Genomic DNA, 23,827 nt, shown 5'->3' with positions numbered 1-23,827 from the left:
GGAGACACACCACTCAATTGCTTTGTCATGCAAATGGGTTTTTAAAGTTCTTACTGACATGGGAACACAACAGTAGGAATTATGTGTTTGGTGTGTGTGTCCAGGCGAGATAGAGAGAGAGAGAGGAAGACAGAGAAAAAGAAGACAGGAGGGGCGAGAGAGAGAGAGAGAGTGTGTGTGTGTGTGTGTGTGTGTGTGTGTGTGTGTGTGTGTGTGTGTGTGTGTGTGAGAGAGAGAGAGAGATCTAAGTTGTGCTGCTGGGGTTGTGTGTCGCCCTGGCCAAAAGAATGCCGTGCTGTGTCACATGACCCTCAGCAGACGACAGGTTTGGTGTGAAAGCTCCCACCAAACCCCTGCCCTGCCCTGCGTGTAGCGTACGAGCATGCCAGCACTCCAGGCTGCATCCTGACTGCTTGTTCACTGGGAAGCCAGATCACTCAGAGGCAGGGCTGTGACCCGTTCCCCAGGCAGGCTCCTGCTCCCTTCAGAGGTGGCAGCATGCCTTCTGCTCGCCAGCCCCTGGAGGGCCTGTGGGAGAGTTACAAGGTGCTTCTAGTACCTGTGGGCCTGAGAGACCGCCTGAGCCGGATGGCGGGGCTGCTTTGATTGGTCCACTGTAAGATGACACCCTTGCAAATGATCGTGGGAACTTTCGCAGTGTCAACAACCTTGAGTCGCTTTTGCATGTGTATCGCGCATGTCTCCGTCGTCAGGACGTCACAGCGGGGGACGGTAGCGAGCTGGAGGAAAGTGGGCTCGATGGGCTGATTGGAGAGAGCGAGGGGTCCCAGCACCTCCACTCCCGCCGTTACAAGGCCATGTCCACCTCCTTCTCTGCGTACTCCACGCCAGCAGGGGGCGCCTTTGCCGGCAGTGACAGCGGCAGCAGCAGTGGAGCTGGGCCTGGAGAAGGAGTGCAGGTAAGGTGGAGGAGGCTTGGAAGGTTTTTGGTACCAGACAAAGGCACACTCCCAGTGTTTCTCAGCCTAATTGCGCACCGTAACGCGACTATAAACGGATGTTTAAGGGCAGGAGTCGAAGGCGCGTTGCAGTAGCTGCCCTTACTCCCATCATTTGAATTTCTAAGCACAGGGGAGTTTTTGTCCATGGTGATCGACCATGTGTAACAGATGTGGTAGAAGGATGGATACTCTGTCAAAAAATGTTGACAGAGAATCCATCAGTGTAATAGGTGTTTCCTGTTCCCAATGCAAGCTGTAAGAAACCATCCATTCCACTGCGATTTGAAAACTTCAATGATTATTTACTGTTTTCTTAGGTAAAAACAAGCTTGCATTGGAAATTCCGATATTGTAACGACTCACAAACCGCTGCTTACTCCATCTCAAACTGCAGGGGGTGTATGAGAACTTCCGGCAGGAACTGGAGCAGAGCGCGTGTGAGGCGGAGCTTCCAGAAGAGCAGGTGTCAGCTCTGAGCGACGAGCAGAGCAGCGTCACCCTGAGCTCGGCCTATCACACGGAGCCACTGCTGGGACTGGCCTATCACACGGAGCCACTGCTGGGACTGGCCTATCACTCAGAGCTTGGCATAGCCGCCGCCCAGGGCAGCGTGCGGAAGGCTGGCCGCCTCACTGTCAAGAACCTGCTCGTGCACAAGAAGAACAAAAAAGTGGAGCTCGCCGCCCGTCGCAAGTGGAAAAGCTACTGGGTCTCCCTGAAAGGTATCTGAATATTAGCTGTGGATAGCTCAGTTTCGCGAAGTAAAAGTCTCAAGGATTTTGTTACAGCCGCGTTGATTAAATAATTAACTCAATGCAGCAGGTACAAACGATTAGCAGAAACTGGGGGACACAAATCGATGGCAGCACTTTTATTTTGTGAACTCGACCTCAAACACTTTTGGCGCTACTCGGTTATCTCAGTAGTCCTGCAAGAGGTTTATGGTGTTAATATTACTATGTTAAATTCCCACCATGCTTTTATTCAGAAGTTGCCTGAAAATTGAGCTAACACACTGCTGAGTCACTGTAACAAGTTTATTACGGTGTCTGTTATAGTCTTTACGATGTTGTTTGGGAGTTAATTTCCCTATAAGTGCATGTATGGAGCTAATATATTTTACGTGATACTCATGATACTGAAAGAAGCTTATAATGGTGATTATTATAGTGTTTATAATCCTGTAAATTGAAGAGTTATGGAAGAATTTTTCACAATGCTTAATATCCATTTAGTATCTACTAACAGTCCTGTTCTAAAACCAAAAAAAAAATCATAATGATCATTATATTTTATGGTTTTAAATACCACATTATAACAACAGCTCAAACCAATATCATATCGATCAACTCCAAGCTCTTCCTGGCATTGTGTGGAATTAAATCTGTTGAAATTAATTTAGGTAAATCTGTATTAATGTGCACACTGACCTGCACTTCTTACCATTGGCCACTGGAGAGCAGAATTAAATCAATAAAGCCAATAAAAACTGGCAGTAATGGGATTTTCCCGTTGCTGTTTTAAGTGAGAGCTCCGTTGGGAAAAACATGAGTGGACTGAATCTGTTGGGCACACACCTGCTAAAGAGAGTGGACACATAGCACATAGCGACTAAAAGAATTGGACCGATTTTTTTCACTGGTGCAATCAAAGTGGACATTCTTTTAAGATCTGCTAAGGGAAGCTTGCACCTTTTGAAGAGCGGGTGAATATCTGTTTCCCCAGGATGCACTCTTTTTTTCTACGAGACGGACGGGCGATCCGGGATCGATCACACCAGCGTCCCCAAGCATGCTGTTTGGGCCGAAAACAGCATCGTGCAGGCTGTTCCGGAACACCCCAAGAAAGACTTCGTTTTCTGCCTCAGCAACTCAATGGGTGATTCCTATCTTTTTCAGGTACACACTCCTGTTTTTCCACAGAATGGACTGCGGCCCGAAATCTGTCTGAGGCTATCTGGACATGTAGTGAGGTCAATGTTGAGGATGAAATGTCTGATATTATGTGTGTGCACACTCTCTCTCTCTCCCTCTCTCCCTCCCTCCCTCCCTCCCTCCCTCCCACACAGACGTGTAGCCAGACGGAGTTGGAGAACTGGGTCACGGCGATCCACTCTGCATGCGCGGCGGCTTTTGCTCGGCAGCATCGCCGTGACGACACCACGCGGCTCCTGCGCTCCGAGCTCCGCAAGCTGGAGCAGAAGATTGACATGGATGAGAAGATGAAGAAGATGGGAGACATGCAGCTGGCCTCTGTCACCGACACCAAGAAGAGGAAGACAATCCTGGAGCAGGTAACGCAGCGGGGGGGGGGGGGGGGGCTAAACTGTGGGAGAGGCTATAAAAGGTGTGGAAAGCATTTGATATAGAGGAGGAACTACAGCTGGACGGGGCAGAGGAGGCTGTTTAAAGTTCTATGGCAGGACTACACAGATGCTACCTATAAACCCTGTCTGCCAACGAAGGATTCTGTCCATACAAATGGACATTCCATGTTTCTAGAAATCTGTGTCTGTATGCTTTACGCTGAGGAAGTCTTGTTTCTGAAGGTCCTTCTCATTTAGTCAGACTTGAATACATGAGTATGACCAGGTAGGGTTTTATCTACCAAGGTGTATAGTCCGAGTTCATACAGTAAAAATACCCTCCGGATTTTGTCCCGCCCACCTGGTCAATGAATGAATTGGCTCAGGCCATCTAGGAAGATGAATAAACTGGGCAATACAACATCCTGACAGCACTGCACTTCTACACATCTGTTTGGGTGGAGTTTCTCTCCTACAGGATATGACTGCTGCCACCGCAGTTGCCTATAAGATGATAAGAGAACATCATTTTACCCCAGTCACTAATTACCGTCTTTGTGTGCAACTTGATAGATGTTCACTAAAACAGGGAGAGATTGAGTAGCTCTTGTTCCAATGGGAACAAGTGTGTGTGTGTGTGTGTGTGTGTGTTGGTGTATGTGACTGCCAGTGCACTCATTGTGAGTTAATTAATGGCAGTCTGGAATGGTCCAGGAATGCACATTATTGTGTTTCTGAGTTACAGGGTACACACACACACACACCACACACACACACACTTCAAAATTTCAAACTTTCACTTTTAAATGTATATTTCAAACAGCAGTTCACCATTCTGTTTTGTAGTTCCTCAGACAACAGCAGTGTCAATCCAGAAAAGTGTGAAATGTTGTTGACACTGTAGCAAACATTCACCCTTCATTCTCTCCCCCTTTCTGCCACCTCCCACCCACCTTCCTCCTACCCTTTCAGATCTTCCTTTGGGAACAGAATCTGGAGCAGTTTCACATGGATCTATTCCGCTTCCGCTGTTACTTGTCCAGCCTGCAGGGCGGCGAGCTTCCCAACCCCAAGCGCCTCCTGGCCTTCGCCTCTCGTCCCACCAAGATGGCCATGGGCCGCCTGGGCATCTTCTCCGTCTCCTCCTTCCATGCTCTGGTGACTATCCCATCATCTTGCTCTCCACTTCCTCCCTCCATCTCCATTTCTCCAGTCTCTCTCATCTCCGCTTCTTCGTGTACAGCCGCACGCGTTGTGTGCGGTTTGGACAGGAACGTTCAGGACTGGGTGATGCCGCCCTGCTCTGCGCCATCTCCTCAGATTCCTCCTGCAAGTTTAACAGAAACCTGCCGCAGCTATATAAATGAATGCCAAGCAGCATTGGATCAGACTTATTTTAGTTACAGTGCTACCGGGGGCACCTGGCCCCCTTCCACTCTCATGTCTGTTAGAAATTGAGTGTGTGTGTGTGTGTGTATTGGACAGATTTGGGAGCATGTGTCTTTGTCAGACATGTTTGTGTGTGTCTGTGTGCTTCTTGGACATGTTAATGTTTTGTGTATGTGTGTGTGTGGGGGGGACATTCTTCTAAAAGTCTGCCTTGGTTTTGGCTGGTCGATATGGCGTGTATGTAGCCACCCATAGCCGGAGCAGCAGGAGGGGGAGAGAATTCTGGGAAGGCAGTGTATAGAAAGTGTTTTGAAAGGCTAAATGCACACCTCTATCCCAGCATGCTCGTTTGGTCTTTTAGTCTGGACTGGGCTTTTTGTTCCTTTGTCCAGAACATTTTAGAAAGGAAATCAGAAGAGAAAACAGTAGACAAAGAGAAAGAAAGAGAGAGAGAGAGAGAGAGAGAGAGAGAGAGAGAGAGAGAGAGAGAAAACACACCATGAGTCTCAAGTAAATGTTGAATAAAATTTTTGGGGGTGTGTGTGTAGGTGGCAGCACGTACAGAAAGTGGTGTTCGCAGGCGGGCTCACGCCATGTCACGCTCCACCAGCAAACGCAAGAGCCGCTTCTCATCACTGTGGGGGCTGGACACCAACTCCAAGAGAAGGAGTAAAGCGCACCCCAGTATCGAGCAGGTACACACACACACACACACACACACACACACACACACACACACACACCCCAGTATCGAACAGGTGTACACACACACACACACACCCCAGTATCAAACAGGTACATACATACACACCCCAGTATCAAACAGGTACATACATATACACACACACACACACACACACACACACACACACACACACACACACACACACCAGTATCAAACAGGTGTATACACATGTGCATATATACCTCCCTCCCCCCACACCCCAAAATCAAACAGGTTTACACACACACACACACACACACACACACAATGTTCACACATCAGCAAAAATTGGATACACACACCCTCACCCCAGTATCAAACAGGAACACCTACACACAGATACACACATACCCATTTAAACATAGTGATTAAATAACTCTCCTCCCCACACACACCAAGATTGAACGTGTACAAATGTACATAAATACACACAAATATACAAATACAAACTTAATACAAACTCCCACCCCAGCATAAAGCAGAAACGCCTATGTGAATGTGTTTTCATATTGTTCTTCATTCAGTACACACACCTTCCTCTGGCGCTGTGGTCTCAGTGCGCCCACACACAGTATTCAGTGCACGCCATTACAACCCCACAGTTCTGTTTGGAGTGGAGATTATTCATCCATTCACTTTTGTCATGTTGAGTGTTTTTGTATTTGAATGTATTTAGTAACTTAGACATTTCTTTTCGCAGGTTTTCGCAGAAGGGGAAGAGCCAATGAAGAGCGCTCTGGAGGGCATGTTTGGGGAATCTTCAAGGGAGACTCTCGTAAGCCCCACTTACCCGTCCGCCCTTCACTCCATCAATCACTCTGTCCATTTATCATCTCGCCATACATTCATTCATCCATCCTGCCTTCTCAGCCCCACTTATACATTGATTCAATCATCCTTTCCATTCATCATCTAAACATCTTTACTACCATCGGACCTAGACACCATTGTCACCCTGTCAGCCCTTGGAAAGTTCAAGGGCCCTGTGGTATCTGGGATTGGTTTTTGCCTTTTATAGTTACATGGGCCAAAGGAGCTGATCCCAGATCAGCTCTCTCTGTGAGTCTTGTTAGTTTTGGCTCTTGGCCATAGCTTTTAGACTCTCATCCTGCTTCACATTCCATATCTGTAGTCCTAAGAATTGTTGCTAATCTAGGAACAATTCCAAGATCATTTATATTTACAATTACGCCATTTGGCAGATGCTCTTATCCAGGGCGACTTACAAAAGTACTTTGTCATTTACTCATAGAATGCATCCTAGCTAGTACAGTAGGTTAGAGTCCAAGATACTCATCATAATCCAGGAGAATACAGTTCTAACGAATTTGGTTGGGGTTTTTTCGATGTGATGCAGGGTCAGCAGCCTTATTGCATAGAGAGCCTAGCACTTGGAATAAGCCAAATTTTGCTCTGTCCTCCATCTTTCTGAAAGCACCCCAGTTAGCAGTGCCTGGGTGTTGGTAATGATGTAGTGGCACCATAAGGTCATTGGTATGGCAGGTTTTGACTTGATGAGACATTCTTCAACACATCTCTTCTTTTTGATGGAGCTAGGCTTGGATTGAACCATTCTGTTTGGCTGTGTAATTGTGAAGGTGTGTGTTGTAGTGTATATCAGTCTAATACGCTTTGTAAGAAAATGTTTAGCCATGCCCCTGCCTTGAGAGGGTTTGTTTTGTTGCCGGGGGGGGGGGGGGGGGGGGGGTGTTCGTTTCCCAAGGAGCTCACATACTGTCATGCTATTAAATGTGTAAGTGGCTGTAGATAAGAGTGTCTGCCAAACGCTCTAAGTGTGTGTGCATAGCTGCTAATGTGTTGTTAGCCAGTTTCACGGTCTGTTTGCTGCTCCTGCTGTAGAAAGGTGACCCAGCATGTGTGATTGGCTCACTGAGGCCAGGAGCAGAGCAGGACGCCTGGGCAAGAGGCCACCTCACGCCCTCCTGGGTGTGTCTGCCCAACGGGCGCCCCGTGCTAGCCATCGTGCGACCTGGAGAGTCCGCGCTCGACACCCTGGAGACCATCTGCAAGGTAAAGCCCATTCCTCATGCCAGCCAATTACACACAGCCTTTCTGAAGAGGCAGGTTAGCTCATCGTTAGGCTTATCTTAATAGATGAATGTAGTCGCATGCTGGCATTAATTCATTAATTATTGACCAGCTCAGAAATAGCCAATCGTGCAAATAAACAAATTCAATCTCAATCAGTTTAGGTTTTGTTACCTATAGCAATGTGAGAAATGTGTAAATTTAGCAAAAATGCTAAATTGTGCAAGTGAGTGCTCTGTTAACCTGCTCGTGACGCTCTGGGTATTTGTCTCATGAGCCTCTGCCCAGTCAAGCTGTCTCCTTCCTTCTTCACACATCCTTTCTAAAGTATTGCTTCTCTGAAACGGCACACAATCATTCATGTTACAAAACATATAGCCATCACACTATGCAGGATATTGGGCATTAGATTGGCTCACTGCTCGCTCGCTCTCGCTCTCTCTCTCTCTCTCTCTCTCGCTCTCGCTCTCCCCCCCCCCCCCAGGCTAATGAGTTGGATCCCACCAAGCACTACCTGCGGCTGAAGTTCCTGATCGAGACACAGGTGCAGTTCTACATCCCCAAACCGGAGGAGGACGTCTACGACCTGGTAAATGTGCGGTGGAAATTATTATTATTATTATTATTATCCCCCCCCCCCCAAAACCCACAGCTTAAAGATGCGTTTGTGTAGTTAAAAGAGGCTGTATTTGAAATCATTCACTTAGTTTATGCCATTTTGGGTCACAAAGTTCCTATTAGTTTGTAATTTCTAGGATAATTATCACGTACATTTGTTCCACTAAGAATTTGGATCCACCTACATAAGAGTGGACAGTAAAAGCAGAAGTACTCAAACACTCAAAACAATGAACTACATAACAAGCAGGGAGTCATGGCAAATACTGCTAGCGTCTCGTTCTCTTGCTCACATGCTCAGTCCAGTTTGAAATCCCACACCACTGCCACCAGCAGACCAGTCCACAGTATTGCACCAGCAGACATATGAATACCAATTTTTCCAGGCTCTTCACCCATCACATACCTGTCATATACAAATTTCACACTCTCTTATTTCACAAATTCATTTTTAGAAGCTGCAAATGTGACTGAAATGATCCATTGATTAACGTGGCTGCGAATGACTATGCTGGCCAGGCTTTACCGATAAATGTTGATCCTGTCGGGAGCAAGATCTCTGCAAATAAAAACCACATCTTTTGCTGCTCTCTCACTTTTTCTTTCTCATTCTCTCTCCTTGGTCTCGCTTCCTCTTTCTGTCCATCTATGTATCTCCCTCTTTGTCTCTCAGTGTGTTTGTCTTTAGCTGTTGGTACCGTATGCAGACTAAACCATTGCAAAGCCCATGCATTGCAAATGGAGAGCTAGACTCGAAGTGAAATAGAACAAAAGCATATGTCTCATTTTCTTCCCCTCCATCAGCTCTACAAGGAGATTGAGCTCTGCTCCAAGATTCGGAAAGTCATACAGTTTGATCGGGATGAGTCCTGCATGATCGGATACGGTAGGCTCCATAACCCTCCTGTTAGTATTCCTGACAGACGATCTCTCTGTGCTGGGTGGGATGTTCTCTCTGCTCTAGCAGCCTGGGTTTGTTTGTGCATGCGATGTGTTGATAGCTAGGGCTGTCCTCTCTCTGACAGGTTTCTCCATCTCCGTGGTGGAGGACGAGGGTGTGCAGCAGCTCTACATCACAGATGTCAAAGCAGGAGGCTTGGCGTTCGCTAAAGGTGCAGTACACCATCTTCTCTGCTTAAGTAGCTTCTCTCTTTTAGAGTGCATGCACTCTTTCTTTCTGTTTTCCAGCTGTTTTTCTGCTCTCTCCTTGTTTTTTTCTCCCCCTCTTTCTCTCGGTTTCTGTCCTTCTGTTGCCCTCTCTGCGTCTCTCTCTCTCTCTCTCTCTCTCTCTCTCTCCCTCCTCTCTCTTCATCTCCCTCCCTGTGCTGTACTGTGGGCTTTGTGTTTCTGTAGACGCTAGTGGACTGTGTTGCTGTGCCACACAACATTACGTAACGCACGTATCGAGAGCTTTGTGGGGGTTCTGCAAGCCTCAAATTAGACATGCGAGCTGACTCATGCTCCACTCCGGAGGAAAAGGAAGGACCATTATACTATCCCAGCCCCATTATTTAAGCCTAACACCAATTTGCCCAGTGCCATATTTGACAGCGGAACTGTGCGCACATCAAGGCCAAGTGCCGGCAGGGTTAGGGGTACAAGCTGCATGCCCAGGCCTGCCTCTGGGCCCCATCTGACTACAACTTCGTGGCGATATCTCGCTTTTCTCCAAGACGTACATCAGCCTGCAGCTCAACAGAGCCCAAGTGCACAAAGAAGAGAAGCTAGCGGCTGCTGGACTCCATTAGAAGCTGTCCGGCTTTTACGTTTGGATATTTAATCGGAATATCATTAAGATATTTAGCTTGTGTTTAAATGTCAAGGTGCCCTCACAGTCACATTTTAGTCTGTAGTGGGTCATTAATTATAACGCAAGCTTGGTGGAAGTAAGGCTGTGCCTATGTTTGCATATGTTAATGTGGAAGTCCTTGTGTACTGTGTTAATATTGGTTGTGTTTGACTGAGTGGGTATTTGGGTGGGTACGCAGGTCTGAATGCAGGTGATGAGATCCTGCAGCTCAATGGGAAGGACTCCAGTTCTCTGACCTTCTCGGACATGAAGGCAGCATTCTCACAGACGTCCCTCTCGCTCACCGTGAACACGCTGCCCCTGGTGGACCGGAGGCAGCACTGCTTCCAGCCCCCTAGACGCTCAGACGCTGTCCAGCACCTCCATACTGACATCTTCTCTCAGAACCAGGGTGAGTTGAAACAGAACCGGCAGAACCAAAACGAGTGTAGTCATTGGAGCAATACACCCAGGGCGAGCTGGATTTTTCATTTACCCTACAGGTCAGAAGTGGGTCAGGTTAGAACCAGAGTGAGCTGGGCTCCCTCTGAAATCAGAACCAGCAGAATCAAAATGACCCAACTGTTTTTTTTTCTGTTTTAATAATGCAAACATGATGCAACCCTTTATCTAATCACTCATCCATGCTTCATGGGTTCTATTGTTATGCTAATCTGAGCATAGTTACTTCATTACTGCTACATAGAGTAACTTGGTGTAAACAAACTTTGCCCTCTTAGTTATTTATTTTTCTTAGTTATTTTGAATTCGTAAGGAAATACACAAGACCATTTTCTGATTAGCGTATTATATCATGGGATGGTGGCACCTTTACACTCCACATTCCAGCCTCTCCCTGCCACAACCCACCTGATTCAGAAAATGACCAATCAGTGAGCTGGGTGGAGGGTGCATCAGAGCTGCTGGAACTCTGGGTAGTGAAGGAGGAGCACTCCAGACCTTCAAAGTCTTCACTCAACTGTGCATCAGCTGAAGGTTGCAATGCAGGTGTTTCATTCTGTGCTAATCTGGTCCTCTCTCAGAGGAAATTCTGGATGACGGGGTTGGTCTCCTCTCAGAGACGTCAGGGGACAGCCTGGACGACGACTCCGAGCTCTTTGGTGAATACGATGACTACGGAAAGGTAGACATCTCTGATGGTGTGCAACGTCCCATTACTGTTACAGGATGAAATAACAGTTTTACCCTACTGATTATGGATTTACAGCACACTCACAACTTTACAGCACATTTAGTATGGTGCAAAGGCAATTTTACAATATATTAATGTGGACTCTGTGTTTACACAAAAATAGTTCAAAAACTGAAATGCTCTCATAGTTCTAAATATGGCACAGATGTACTTGTACGATTGTGCGTGGAAACACACACACACACACACACACACACACACAGGCTGAGAATAGCTGGGTGCAGTTGTATGAGGTTCACAGTGGCAGGCTGAAGGTCTGGGTAGCGCCGCTCGGTCGCCTACGTTCCACTATATTCAGCTCTTCCAGTACCAGCTCGCCTGAATTGTCTCCAAGAAATATCGGCCACCTGTAAACATACATCAGCAACCTAAAATAACTGGAAATAAATGGAAGCACTTTACTTGCTCCGATTAATGTTTTAAGGAGACACGCGTGTCAAGACTCCGTGAGAGAAGTTTTTTCAATGATAAGGTTTTGTTCACTTTGACACACTAGTACCAGTAGATCGATCTACACTTCCTAGTACATGATATGGACACGCAATGATTTACAATGTTTGTTTTACAATTGACAACGAGATTAGCAAAACTTGGGGGGGGGGGTCAGCAAACTTGCTGTATATGCATAAAATGGCTACAATATTTTCACAGCAGAGCTGCTAAAAAAAAAAAACACACAGAAACAACGAGCTAACGCTAACAGCTAGCCGTTTTTGTGGATTTGTGCGCTCCACGCAGAATTACAACGTTGTTAGCAATATTTAAATATTGTTTTCAGGTGTTATATTTTGCTAAAATAAAGTTGAAATGGCCTTCTAAGGCGGGAACTTACGCATTCCCGGCGTGTCGCGGCCGTGATTAGGCGCCGTTACGTAAAGTCTGGAGCAGTTTGTCTGGTGTCTCGGTCCTGCCCTCTGCCACAGATCCCTCCCGGCGGGCCGACGGTGGGACGCTACGCTCGGCGGACCTAGACGGGCTTTCTTTTTTTTTTTCTTTTTTTTTGTCAGACGCCTGCATTTCCACGTCTGGCGACTGCCGGTGGAGCTCGGAGAAAGGTTGGAATGCGGGGAGCGTTACGTGGGTCGTGAGGGGTCGCGCCGGGCCGCTTGTCGCTCCGCCTCCTCCGCGGAAGTCTCCCGGGGTTGGGGGAGCTCCGCGACCCGCCGTCCCCAGACCATGCAGCAGACTGTACGACAGAGCTGAGCTTCTCCATCTGACATGTCTCCAGCACTATGAGGCAGCGAGTCGCCCTGGTGGCTGGGGGCTCATTAGCGTGTTCAAAATGAGCACTAGAAGTCTTTGATTTGGGTTTGCATTCTAAATGCCGAAATAGGGGAAGTAATTAAGACTTTTGTAGGCAGATGTTTGAATGAGGAGATGAATGAAAGTGAGTTTGTGAAGGCCGTCAATGCGAGGGCTGTTTGTTTCCATGTGAGTAAATGTAATATGTAAGGAATAGCTAATATGTTACTCATAATGCTTTTATTTGTGTATATAAGCTTCAAAATGAGCTGTTTGTATGGGTTTCTTTGGCACAAATACTGTGTTTAAATGGCTGTGGGTGGTTTGGTCTTGGGGGCAGGCCAGGCTGCAGCGGACTGGCAAGGGTGTTCGTCCCCTGGGCAGTGATGAGGTGGTTGGGTCCTGGAGTACTGAATGAAGTGGAAAAGATGGAGGAGGAAGTGTGTGTGTGTGTGTGTGTGTGTGTGTGTGTGCTTGTTTGACTTTCTGGTAGCATGCTGCGATTCCACCAGCCTCTCTCTCTCGTTCTCACTCTTTCCTGCTCTCTTTCTTCCTCTCACTTTCTCTATGCAGCACCAGGGGACGGTGCTGATGGGTTCAGCAAAGACTGTAACAGAATTCCTAATTAGCCTAAGGACACACGCACACTCTCGCTCACCCCACCACAGTCTCTCACATGCAAGGCAAGCAGGTTGGACATATCCTGATGTTCAGACTGAGGCAATGATCTATAGGCATAGTGTCTGTTATTAGCGGGAGTGGGAGACCTGAATCTGCCCTGCACTTAGAGAGAGAGGACCGCCTCCATACACCCACTCGGTGGCTAAGAGAATACCTCACATGGCAGCTAACCCTCAGCCTAATCACTACTTCAGGTTCTGTCTGCACGCAGACCAATCAGAAGCCAAAGCACCGCAATTTGCCGGGCCAGTGGGTGTCCCGGTCTGATGGGCGTGTCTTCGCCTGATTCGCCCTTATGTTTTGCTGAATCCTGAGCGTCAGAGCAGTGCTGCAGCCAAGCCTGAAGCTCCGTGATGTTCAGCATGTATCAAGCGTATCAGGCTCTGAAAAAAATGCAGCAGCCCCCAATGCATTGCTGCTGAATTTACACTGAGCACCAAGTGGAGAAAACATCAGTGCTTTCAAGGGGGAAAAAGCTTCCCATATATAACATATGGCTGTGTTATTGTAATGTTGTGTATGGTTCTTGATTGTCCAACCCTAGCTATAGCTAGGTCAGCCTAATGGCTATGTCCATGTGAATCTTGAAGTGAGACATTTCACTGCTGCCAGGAATATCTTGATGCACTAAGAGTAGCCAATAAACATGCTCTTTTTGAGATCAATTTTATGAACCTTCATTTGGCACGGTATTTGTCTTATTTCTAGATGTTTTTACTTATTGTCAGTGAAATGGTCGTACCCCCACTTACTTTAAGCACATTTCTTCAACATCTTATCTCTCTGCCATTTGAAGAGGCTTTTTTTGGCAGTAGGTGGTAGCTTTGAAAATACGGTGCATTCTGTGTATCTGTTCAGGGCTTAGTGTGCCAAATCTGAGCCCATCACCTGGTCTGTGAGGAGCTCGGATCGGACGTCCCCTTATAGACGGCACTTCGGTCCGCCAGAGAACCAAATGTGTCGCCAGTGGCCAAATCGCTCCTTCATTTTGAATGGTGAATATCTGTGCATAATGAAATATCTCTGCACCGTAAGCTTTAGCTTACACTGAGCTTCATTCGTTTGCAACTTATGACAGTTCTCTCTCTCTCTGTCTAACTCACACTCTTTTTCTGTCTCCCTGTGAACTCTTCACACAGTCTGCCTGACCTGCTGCTGTGTGAATCAGACCCTTCTGTAATCAGATTCCGCCGTAATCAGACTGCAGCGCGTGGACTCCCATAAGGAGGCTTGCTCTCTGTTCATATGTCTTGCTTTGTATTTGCATTTGAATACAGTAGTCATACCGTTGTGTTCCTTTCTCTGTCGCTCTTTTTGTTAGCTTGTCTTAAAACCTCTAGCTTGGTTTGTGCATAGCTGGCTTTGTGAGAATTGTCTGCACATCTTATGCTTAAACGCTTTCCTATATAGCTCCCACTCTCTTCTCTCTCTCTCTCTCTGACGGTCTCCTTATTCTCATCTTTCTTTTTCTGCCTACCCCGATATCCCTCTAGTACTGGAGCAGCAACACAAACATGTGCAAGCTCTCTCCTATCTATCGATCTGTCTGCCTAACTTATCTGTTTCTGTGTCACTTCACCTGTCACTTCACACTCTGATATTCCCGCCGTGCTTCTGGAGAAGGAGACTCGGAGCAGGGGGGGGAAGAGAGACGGGATAACGGAAACGAGAGTGCCGTGGCAGAACCGAGGAAAGGGGGTGATGTAGCCGCGCCGCGCGTAGCGTGTAGGTGGGGGAACAAGTACGAAAGAGGAGAGGGAGTGAGAGGAAGAGACGGAGGGTGGAGGGAGAGGCTCCAAAACATCATTAGCACTGCCTCAGCTCTCTTTGCTGTCTTTTTTCCTTTATTCCTTCATCTGTCAGGAACTAGAGGTAGAGAGAGGAGGAGGGAGGCAGAGAGAGACAGAGAGAGAGAGAGGGAGGGAGGGAGGCAGAGAGAGAGAGAGAGAGAGAGAGAGAGAGAGAGAGAGGGAGGCAGAGAGAGAGAGAGAGAATGTAGATGCGTGTCTGAGCACTGTTCAGTGCCGGGTAGTCAGCGTCTGTGTGCGGCTGTCTTGCCTGTGCCCCGGTAGGGACTGGTCTGAGCACAGCGCTTATCGTCACGTGTGTGCGGCCGTGCCGTGAGGCTCGCTTGTTGAGCTGACCCAGGATCAGTCATGTCTGTGCTGAAAAGGAGCAGGCACAGCAAGCGCTCCTCCGAGTCCATCTACGGTATGCTGCACCTGGTGAGGAACGTTTGCTTTCATCTCTTTGGTTTTTCTGTATCGCTCATTTTTTCACTCTCTTTGTCTGCTGTCACACTTTTTGTGTGTGTGTGTGTGTGTGTGTGTGTGCTTGCATTGTGTGCATCGCATTATTTTGGCCTTGATTTGTAAGTGGCCCCACCCCAGTAAACTTTGTGTGTGTTTACTGTTTTTCCATGTAATTTAAAATGTATACTTTAATGGTGTCATGGTGACCCTCTGGATCTAACAGCGTCTCAGGCAATTGGACAACACCCACAGTTTGCCCTTTGCTTTGTTTTAGGTGCGTTCATGCCAAAATTAAGGTTGACGTTAACCTTTTCAGTGGAGCAGATCTCCGTTAGCACCTTGGTGATGTACTTTACAGAGGTGGTAGATCTCCAGGAGCAGGTTCTTAGCCAAAGTCTGTACGGGTGGTAGATCTACAGGTGCATGGTTGGTGCCAAACTCTGCAAAGGTAATGGATCTCCAGGAAAGGGGCTGGAGCTAAACTCTGCATGGGGTAGTAGAGCAGGGTTGGAATTTAAACACAGGGAGGTATATCCAGGGCTGTGCAGTCTGGGGTCTACAGAAGTTGTTTCTGATGCTCTACAACATCATGCTCTTTCCTTCTGGAGCTTTTTCCCGTTCTGTCATCACGGCAGTTCTACTCATCACACCACGACTTGGTGTGTGTCAGAGCAGAAAGAACACATGTGGTGTGTGTGCAGTCGGCACGCACCCAGAAACAGAGGTGTGAAGGTGCCATTTGTTCATAGCATATGATCCATATGTGGGTTCAAATGTGAAGTCATATCTCGCGCAGCTACTGCTCAGAAGGCACAAGGACTGTGTGTGTGTGTGTGACAGAGAGGCACCATTCCTCATCGATGTGAGTCCTTGCGTGGGATGACTTGGAAAGTGATTATTGTGGTTCTGTTTATGTACAGGATGAAACAGGTTGGTTGTTTTTGTTTATTCAGAAGGAAACGGTTTGCTAGAGAAATTGACATTTCCTGCATGCAAAAAGCCTCTATGAAGAAAAATGAGATTTAGTAAATTAAAGCTTGAAGGAATTTAGACTGACTGCCTACATATGAGATCAGGCAGAATGAACCTTGCTGGGATGGTGTATTTAGGTGTGCACTTGTTAATGTCAGCATTTTTTTTGGTGTAAAATGACTAGCTTGCTGTCGATGTATAACTGTTTGTTTTATCTGCTGTCAGTGTCTGTTTTGCTGTGTATTATAATCTTGTATGTAAAAACAGTATATAGGCTGATTTCAGTCTGACAAGCAAACAACATTTAACCAGCTACCACATACTATTTATCTGTGTGTGTTCAGTAGCCTTGATCTTGTCTTTAGGTGATTTCTGCTCTGAGTCTTCTGATTGTGGTTCTGTGCTGATGATGCTGTTGCAGGATTTACAGGAAATAGCTGCAGAGGCCAAGAACGCTCTCTCTCTCTCTCTCTCTCTCTCTCTCTCTCTCTCTCTCTCTCTCTCTCTCTCTCTCTCTCTCTCTCTCTCTCTCTCTCTCTCTCTCTCTCTCTCTCTCTCTCTCTCTCTCTCTCTCTCTCTCTCTCTCTCTCTCTCCATCTCTTTCCCCTCCTCTCTCTTTACCTGTCTGGTTAGAGACGTGTTGGTTTTAATGCAGGCAGTTCTATCAGAAACACAGAGACCAGTGAGGGTTTTTTTTCCCCTAGCTTGTCGTGTTGCAGAACCTCATGAATGGTGTGAAACACTGAAACCCAGCTCTGCGAAGGGCCAAACGACCACACGGACTCTGAAGACACATTTTCTTTTGTTCATTTTTTTTCCCCCCCCAAACCGTTTGAAGACAGCACATGGAGAGCTTCGTTTTAAACTATCCACTCAAACGATGCTTTGTTTGATCCAGAACATGTCCTGCTTTAAGACACACATTTACAGTTTCCTTTCCCACAGCAATTGATTTTTGGAATTGCTCAAGGAAAGGCGCACAAAAGGCTAACAAGTTTCATAAGCCATACTACGCAGTGTGTCTGGAAATAAGATGTCACACGCAGTATATTTTTTTCTGTGGGTGAATTATAGCAGTTATCATTTATCTAATACATTTGGTAAGTACATCATTCTCCATGCCAATAGTTCCTAAAGAAAAGTGGCCTCGTCTTGTGCGCTTCTCATGGTAAAGCGAGCCGTGTTTCTCCCCAGGCCGTGGCTCAGCTAGCGATGCCCTCAGGAGCATGTCAGTAGCACGGTGCTACCAGGTGCATTCAGGCGTTTGCTGAGGCTTGTACTGTGTGCGTGCGCGAGGACCCACGTTGGTTTACAAGAATGTATACCTTCCTGTCAGGACATTGCAAGTCAGCGGAAAAAGTCAGGCTCAGAAGTTGGAGTCATTTTGTAGCGGCAAGTTGGTGAAGAGGATGACCGGAGGGAGTGTGGGAAGTGACATGCAGGCTCCAGAGTGTGAAGCTGACCTCTGCCTGCTGTTCCACTCAGAACATCTAGTGCTTTGCTAAGTAACGAGAGGGAGAGACGGAGAGATGCTATGAACTGGCCTCCGATATCTCATAATGACCCATCCATCACGGTGTGGGGTGTGTGTGTGTGTGTGTGTGTGATGGATTCTGCTCTTCATCAGTCCGTCAGCATAAAAGCATGGCCGACACTTTCCCATGCGCCATGACGGCCGTCTCCATGACAACAGGATAGAAGGACAGGTGCTCGTGTTTTGGTTTGAAGGAAAGGAAGCTCGAAAAGCCAGCTGTCAAGAAGAGAGACAGAGTCAAAGAGCAAGAGAGAGAGAATGCATGGCTTTTATATTAACAAGTTTATACATTAATAAATTATTCATGTTATTTTCATGTTTTGACAAAGTAGAGGAGCAGGAAGGGCGCTGGTAGATTCAGAGAACAGGAGACACTGACTCAAAATATATCAAATGGCTTTAAGTGATTTTTTTTTTTTATTTTTTATTTTTTTTTTTATTTTTTTTTTTTCCCCCGTCCCCCGCCGTTGTGTGCAGTATATTAACTTGTGCAGAGCAGAAGAGCTCTGTGAGAGCTGAGACATTTCACACTTCTCTGAGCGGTCTGCTTCTTTACTCTCCCCTTCTGCTTCTTTCTCTCTCTCTTCCACCCCCCCCCCAGAGCACAGAGCAGGTAGCCGCCTTCTGCCGCAGCCTTCATGAGATGAATCCTTCACCGGAAGCCGTCTCCTCCTCTTCCTCCTCCTCTGGGATGGAGTCTTCCTCGCTCACGGCGAACGCTACCACCCCTCGACAGCTCTCCGACGCGGACAAACTCCGAAAGGTCATCTGTGAACTTGTGGAGACTGAACGCACCTATGTCAAAGTCAGTAACGCTCGGTGTGTCTGAACACACCTCATTATAGGCAGAGTAATTTATTACGGCAGAACTAACTACACACTGAATAGCACCGGCTCCAGTACTACTGTATCATTCCACACCCAAGACTCCGCCTCCCCCAAGAGCTAACACCTGTTCCTCATTACCTTCGTGTACTTCCTGTCAATTAATGCATGTATAAATACTTCTTGCTCATTAATGCAGATATAAGTAATTGCTCTTCATTACTGCATGCTTGAATACATGCTATTTTGTCATGCGTTGCCTGTTGGCCTCGTCTTGTCTGTGTTAGCGTGCATTTTCTGATTCATTGTACTTTTCCTCTGTTTCTATCATTAGCGTTTGTGAGTATGGGCTGTGCTAATAATATTCACCCCTCGCACTTTGGTCGTTCACGTTATGCTTTTACAGATTTAGCAATTCTTTGACCCTTTGCCTGTTATAGTCTAAGCATGGCTGGTTGTTTGCATGCAGTTCCTGTTCTCTCAGATTGACATTTTTGGTTTTTAGTTTTAAGTCACACTTTCATACCAGTTGAGTTACATTAGCCAGCTCTGGAGTGGTACAACCCGGTCTAGGTTCGGGCCAGTAACATGGTATGAAGACTTCGCATGTCGAGGACTGAGATCGCTACTGAGATCGCCTGTTTTCTTTTATTCAGTAGGAGAGATGGCTTCAGGAACCGACCATGCCAAAAATAATTGATATCCTCAAGCTCAAACAGCAACATGGGGTCTAGGGTTTAGATCAGAGGCTCAGTAGCAGCAGCCACTGGGGTCAAACCCTTGACTTTTAAAGCCAAATGTTTGTCTGCTGAACCCTACTAATCATGGAATGCATCTTATTCATTTGTAATTTTCTGTAACAAAGACTGGGTTAACAGAATCATTTTGCAAACTTTTTGTATTTCTGTAGGATGCAGGACATCAGAAACATTAGCAATGACAGTTAAGATCTCGGTTTTCTCTGGGTGGCCCTGCTGTAAATAGGCTGTTCCTGAGGTTGATTATGAATCCAGAGTACATACACTTTGAGTATCGTGGGTGTGCTGAGCTGAGAGATTAAATTATACACACTTTAAATGAGTGTTTGTAAAACTGTATTGATAGATTTATTCCAGTGTGAAAGGAGATGGCACTCTGTTACATTTCTTTAAATTTGTTGATTGTGGTTTTTATATATATATATATATATATATATATATATATATATATATATATATATATATATATATATATATATATATATATATATTTGTGTGTGTATACACACACTACACACATTTCCACTGCAGCCTGTGATGATGTTTTGCTATTTGTTTTGTGTTGCAAATATGCGCTGCATGCTCTCATTGAAAGCTCCGTATACAGCACTAAACACTGACCACAAGTAGGAGACTTTAACTGGTGTATGTGTGTAGTTTATTTTCTGTGGGGAGGAAAGATTCTCATAATAAATGCCATATTGTGGAGCCTTTTGATGCATAAGTGTTGTGTGTTTTTTTTGGGGGGGTGTTTTTTAATTATTATTATTAAATGCAAAATTCTGCTTTTTATCAAAACAAAAAATTTCCAACATGCCTACAACTTGCTTTTTGATACTAAGGTTAGGGTTATGCTTGGCTGCTGCCATGATTTGTTTAACTACAGTAAAATACAGGTTTGTGAAGCACATCCTAATGTGTGTGAGCTTGTCTGCGTGTGCACGCACCCTCTTATCTGCTCTAACACTTCCCTTCTTGTTTTCAGGATCTGAACTGTCTGATTGGAAGATATCTAACTCCTCTGCAGAAAGAGAGTTTTCTGACCCAGGATGAAGTAAGCCCACACCCTTACAGTGCAGTGCTCTATGCTTGCATGGCTGCAGAGTGATTTCATAATCACGCAGTAGGACCGGGGAAAGAAACATGGAAGAAAATACACATGCACTTTCCCACATAGGCACGCGCAGTCTAGGGGTGTGAATGTGGGGAGAGAGTATGTGCTGGGGTGTGTGTGTGTGTGAGAGAGAGAAAGATGAAAGTGATGTGCTATATTGAGCATTGTGTGGGATTAGACTGGCAGTGAAATATGGACGTGTCCATTAACACACACCTCGGTCACTGCATCAGCCCTCGCTGTAAATCAGACCAACATGCATGCATGCTAGCCCAGAATATTGTGGTTCATGTTCTGTAAATCATAATGACTATTTAATGCCAATGGGAATGTAGCCGTTACAGCCTCTCAGCGTATCAGACGTAACTGCCCAAAGAGAGTATCAACGGAAACATGTATTTTATTACATTGTATTACATTTGTAAGTGCATTAGAGAAAGGGAGAGAGAGCTAGAGAAGGAGGAAAAAACCAAGGAGAAGAGGCGCAGACTGTTTTTCGATGTGCGTTTCTCCTCCTGAGCCAGTGGGGGGAGCTCTACAGCACCGATGTAGCTACCGCATCCAGTGAAACTGTAGTCTGATACCTGATGTATAAAAGCAAAACTCGCTTGTGTTCTTTTTATAAACAAGGCATAAATATGAAGGTGTAACTTATTGAGTAGTTACGTTCTGACTAAGGTTCGACTCAGACTTACCCTTGTTGTGACTGTTTGGTGTGCTGAAGTCAGCCGGCGCGCTCAGCTGTATAAATCCTGAATCGGTTCCACATGGTTTATAATTCTAATGCTTCATCTCAGCTGGATGTTCTGTGGCTTCTATTTTCATCCACTACGGTGATTAGACTTTCCTCTGATTTTGCTAAAATGCGGCTGATTACTGTTGTCCATAACCTCATCCGTCTCGTGTGTGTGTGTGTGTGTGTGTGTGTGTGTGTGTGTGTGTGTGTGCATATCAGCTGGACGTATTGTTTGGGAACCTGCCCGAAATGGTGGAGTTTCAGGTGGAGTTCTTGCGCACGTTGGAGGACGGGACGCGGCTAGTGCCTGATCTAGACAAGCTGGAAAGGGTGGAGCAGTTCAAGGTGGGGTATCGATGAACAAGGGGCCAGAAAACTGCCCCCTCCTACACCATGCTACTGAGCACTGTCTCCTCTGCGCACCATCTACAATGTCCTGTTACACCACCCTACCTACAGCTTTCCTTTGCACCAGCCTACAGAGTACACAAAACTACTCCTCTCCTCCACCCACAACCTACAGCCTTCTGTCATACTATTCCACTGAGCACCTATACAGTATTTCTTGTTTATTCTAATACTGCATTTTATTTCCATATTTTGGGGCTATAGTTTCCTACAGGATCTAGCACATGCTTACTACCATAAATACAAATTAAATGCTAAAGAAAATGAATAATGAGGATAAAGCGAAATAAAAGCATTGCTAAAAGCGACTCTGGACAAATTGGTTTTGTGAGTTCAGTGCTTATAAACATGCAAACATGGACAACACAATTTTGGTTTATTCTATTCCTGATGCATTTTTAACAGTGACTGCTAACAGTGGGTTATATTTATCCTGTGTCTCTGAGAGTTGATCTGGGGTCAGTTTTTCCATTTAGGATGGAGCACCCATGTATTGATCTGGGCCAGACTGAGCCTTGATTTTGGTTTTTCGGCTTTACTTAAAGCCCTGGCTAATGCCTAAACCTTGTTCACTTGATCAAATAAATGAACATGGTTATAGCCTTGGTCTTCTGTCTTTAACACTTCTATAATATACTCATACACCTGGGCTCTCTTTCTCATTTTGCATCTCTTTCTCATTTTGCAGAAAATCCTCTTCTCTCTGGGAGGCTCTTTCCTCTACTACGCAGACCGCTTTAAGATCTACAGTGCCTTCTGCGCTAGCCACACCAAAGTGCCCAAAGTGTTGGTAAAAGGTAACTCCCCCACCCCCATAAATGTATATTCTGTAACTGGTAAAAATATTTCCTGCGACCACGTGCACACGTGTGTTCTCTCAGCAAAGACGGACCCAGACTTCAAAGCGTTTCTTGATGAGAGGAACCCTAAGCATCAGCACTCGTCCACGCTGGAGTCATACCTGATCAAACCGATCCAGAGGGTGCTAAAATACCCCCTCCTCCTGCGTGAGCTCTACACACTCACCGACCCAGACAGCGAAGAGCACTACCACCTCGACGGTAAGCCTGTGTGTGGGGGCGACGGGGTCTGTCCAGGCATCTCTGTATGACTGTTATTTGGGTGAATGTGTGGATGTACTTGTGCTTACGTGTGTGTGTGTGTGTGTGTGTGTGTGTGTGTGTGTGTGTGTGTGTAGTTGCAGTGAAAGCCATGAATAAAGTAGCCAGCCACATTAATGAGATGCAGAAGCTTCATGAGGAGTTTGGTGCTGTGTTTGATCAGCTCATCGCTGACCAGACTGGAGATAAGAAAGAGGTGCCCAATACCATCTCACACATGCACATGAATCCACAGACATTTACAACCACAGCGTTTAGCAGACGCTCTTATCCAGAGCAGCTTGTAAACGCGCATTGTCATCTACTCAGAGAATGATCCATCGGTAATCCTACTGTAATTGTTATAGATTTTCAGAGTTATCAATGGCCTGTTTTCTGTTATCGTCAATTTATGCAGGTGGCTGACCTGTCTATGGGAGACCTGTTACTACACACCACGGTGACCTGGCTCAATCCTCCCTCCTCTCTGGGCAAGTGGAAGAAGGAGCCCCAGCTTGCCACCTTTGGTATGCCCCACTAGCCCCTCCAACACCCTGATATACCCCTCCCACACCTTACCACACCCTTCCACACTTCCCCACATGCCTAGAAATAATCAGATCCCAGTCCGCGAATCCTCAGCTCTGGTTTGCGACGGGTTTGTTTTTGACTGTATTTGCCTGCCTGCTGGGTTTTGGATCCTAGCTGCCATTCTATGTCCTGTTCACCCCATACTGACATTGGACCGTTTGACTGCCATAACTCTCTTTCCTTTTCATTATTTAAAATATTGCATTCCCCATCAACCACTTCCTGTGACCTATGCCCTGTTACAGCATAACGCATCGTATTATACCTTATTATTCCATGTTACAGGAAAGGCTTCAAAGCACACTGAAGCCCCAGTATTCTGGTTACATTAGAGCTTCGCCCTTATTTCTCACCCCTTCCTTAATGCAGAAGTGACATTTACTCTTCTCTACAGTTTTCAAGACTGCCGTGGTGTTCGTATGTAAGGAGTTTTCCAAACAGAAGAAGAAAATGGTGAGTGACTCGTCTCTGTCCTCATCACTGTAATAATTTTGAATTTTTACTTTTTCCAAGTTGTGACTTGTGGTTTTACTGATATGATTTTTTTATTTTTTTTTTTAGAGAT

At 46.1% G+C, this 23,827-nt stretch overlaps 1 protein-coding gene and 1 long non-coding RNA gene across 18 annotated transcripts in view; one reads left to right on the top strand and one right to left on the bottom strand.

Annotated features, from left to right (window-relative positions):
* tiam1b (TIAM Rac1 associated GEF 1b) overlaps positions 1–23,827 on the top strand; it is a 55,567-nt gene that overhangs the window by 27,577 nt on the left and 4,163 nt on the right. For 6 of the 9 annotated variants that reach the window (XM_081699778.1, XM_081699779.1, XM_081699781.1 and 3 more), the window contains 21 exons: positions 714–920; positions 1,357–1,684; positions 2,688–2,860; positions 3,031–3,255; positions 4,240–4,425; positions 5,205–5,351; positions 6,081–6,155; positions 7,241–7,411; positions 7,914–8,024; positions 8,852–8,933; positions 9,073–9,159; positions 10,036–10,248; positions 10,880–10,980; positions 18,332–18,535; positions 20,299–20,367; positions 21,383–21,508; positions 22,260–22,368; positions 22,453–22,632; positions 22,770–22,888; positions 23,090–23,198; positions 23,657–23,715. In XM_081699778.1, coding sequence (XP_081555904.1) covers positions 714–920; positions 1,357–1,684; positions 2,688–2,860; positions 3,031–3,255; positions 4,240–4,425; positions 5,205–5,351; positions 6,081–6,155; positions 7,241–7,411; positions 7,914–8,024; positions 8,852–8,933; positions 9,073–9,159; positions 10,036–10,248; positions 10,880–10,980; positions 18,332–18,535; positions 20,299–20,367; positions 21,383–21,508; positions 22,260–22,368; positions 22,453–22,632; positions 22,770–22,888; positions 23,090–23,198; positions 23,657–23,715 — 3,081 coding nt within the window. Of the gene's footprint in view, positions 1–713; positions 921–1,356; positions 1,685–2,687; positions 2,861–3,030; positions 3,256–4,239; positions 4,426–5,204; positions 5,352–6,080; positions 6,156–7,240; positions 7,412–7,913; positions 8,025–8,851; positions 8,934–9,072; positions 9,160–10,035; positions 10,249–10,879; positions 10,981–13,832; positions 13,968–14,111; positions 15,198–18,331; positions 18,536–20,298; positions 20,368–21,382; positions 21,509–22,259; positions 22,369–22,452; positions 22,633–22,769; positions 22,889–23,089; positions 23,199–23,656; positions 23,716–23,827 lie in introns of those variants that run through there. The other 3 variants (XM_035534027.2, XM_081699784.1, XM_035534033.2) reach the window with 3 other exon arrangements.
* LOC113578712 (uncharacterized) lies at positions 784–12,246 on the bottom strand. 9 transcript variants are annotated; one of them, XR_014117823.1, is made up of 11 exons: positions 11,882–12,237; positions 11,251–11,396; positions 10,707–11,014; positions 10,142–10,333; positions 7,944–8,015; positions 7,673–7,767; positions 5,219–7,404; positions 4,986–5,038; positions 4,232–4,594; positions 3,629–3,771; positions 3,028–3,153 (listed from the first exon to the last, which is right to left on the bottom strand). It is a non-coding gene; the product is annotated as an uncharacterized LOC113578712 (long non-coding RNA). The 9 variants fall into 9 exon arrangements; XR_004776890.2 differs by having other exon boundaries at positions 3,028–3,771; positions 5,219–5,300; positions 7,272–7,404; positions 11,882–12,195; XR_014117826.1 differs by having other exon boundaries at positions 3,028–3,771; positions 5,219–5,311; positions 7,272–7,404; positions 11,882–12,194.

The sequence above is a fragment of the Electrophorus electricus genome, chromosome 17 (genome assembly GCF_041902795.1).
Source record: "Electrophorus electricus isolate QZ-2024a chromosome 17, ASM4190279v1, whole genome shotgun sequence".
Lineage (NCBI taxonomy): Eukaryota > Metazoa > Chordata > Actinopteri > Gymnotiformes > Gymnotidae > Electrophorus > Electrophorus electricus.
This window is presented reverse-complemented; position numbering and strand designations above follow the sequence as displayed.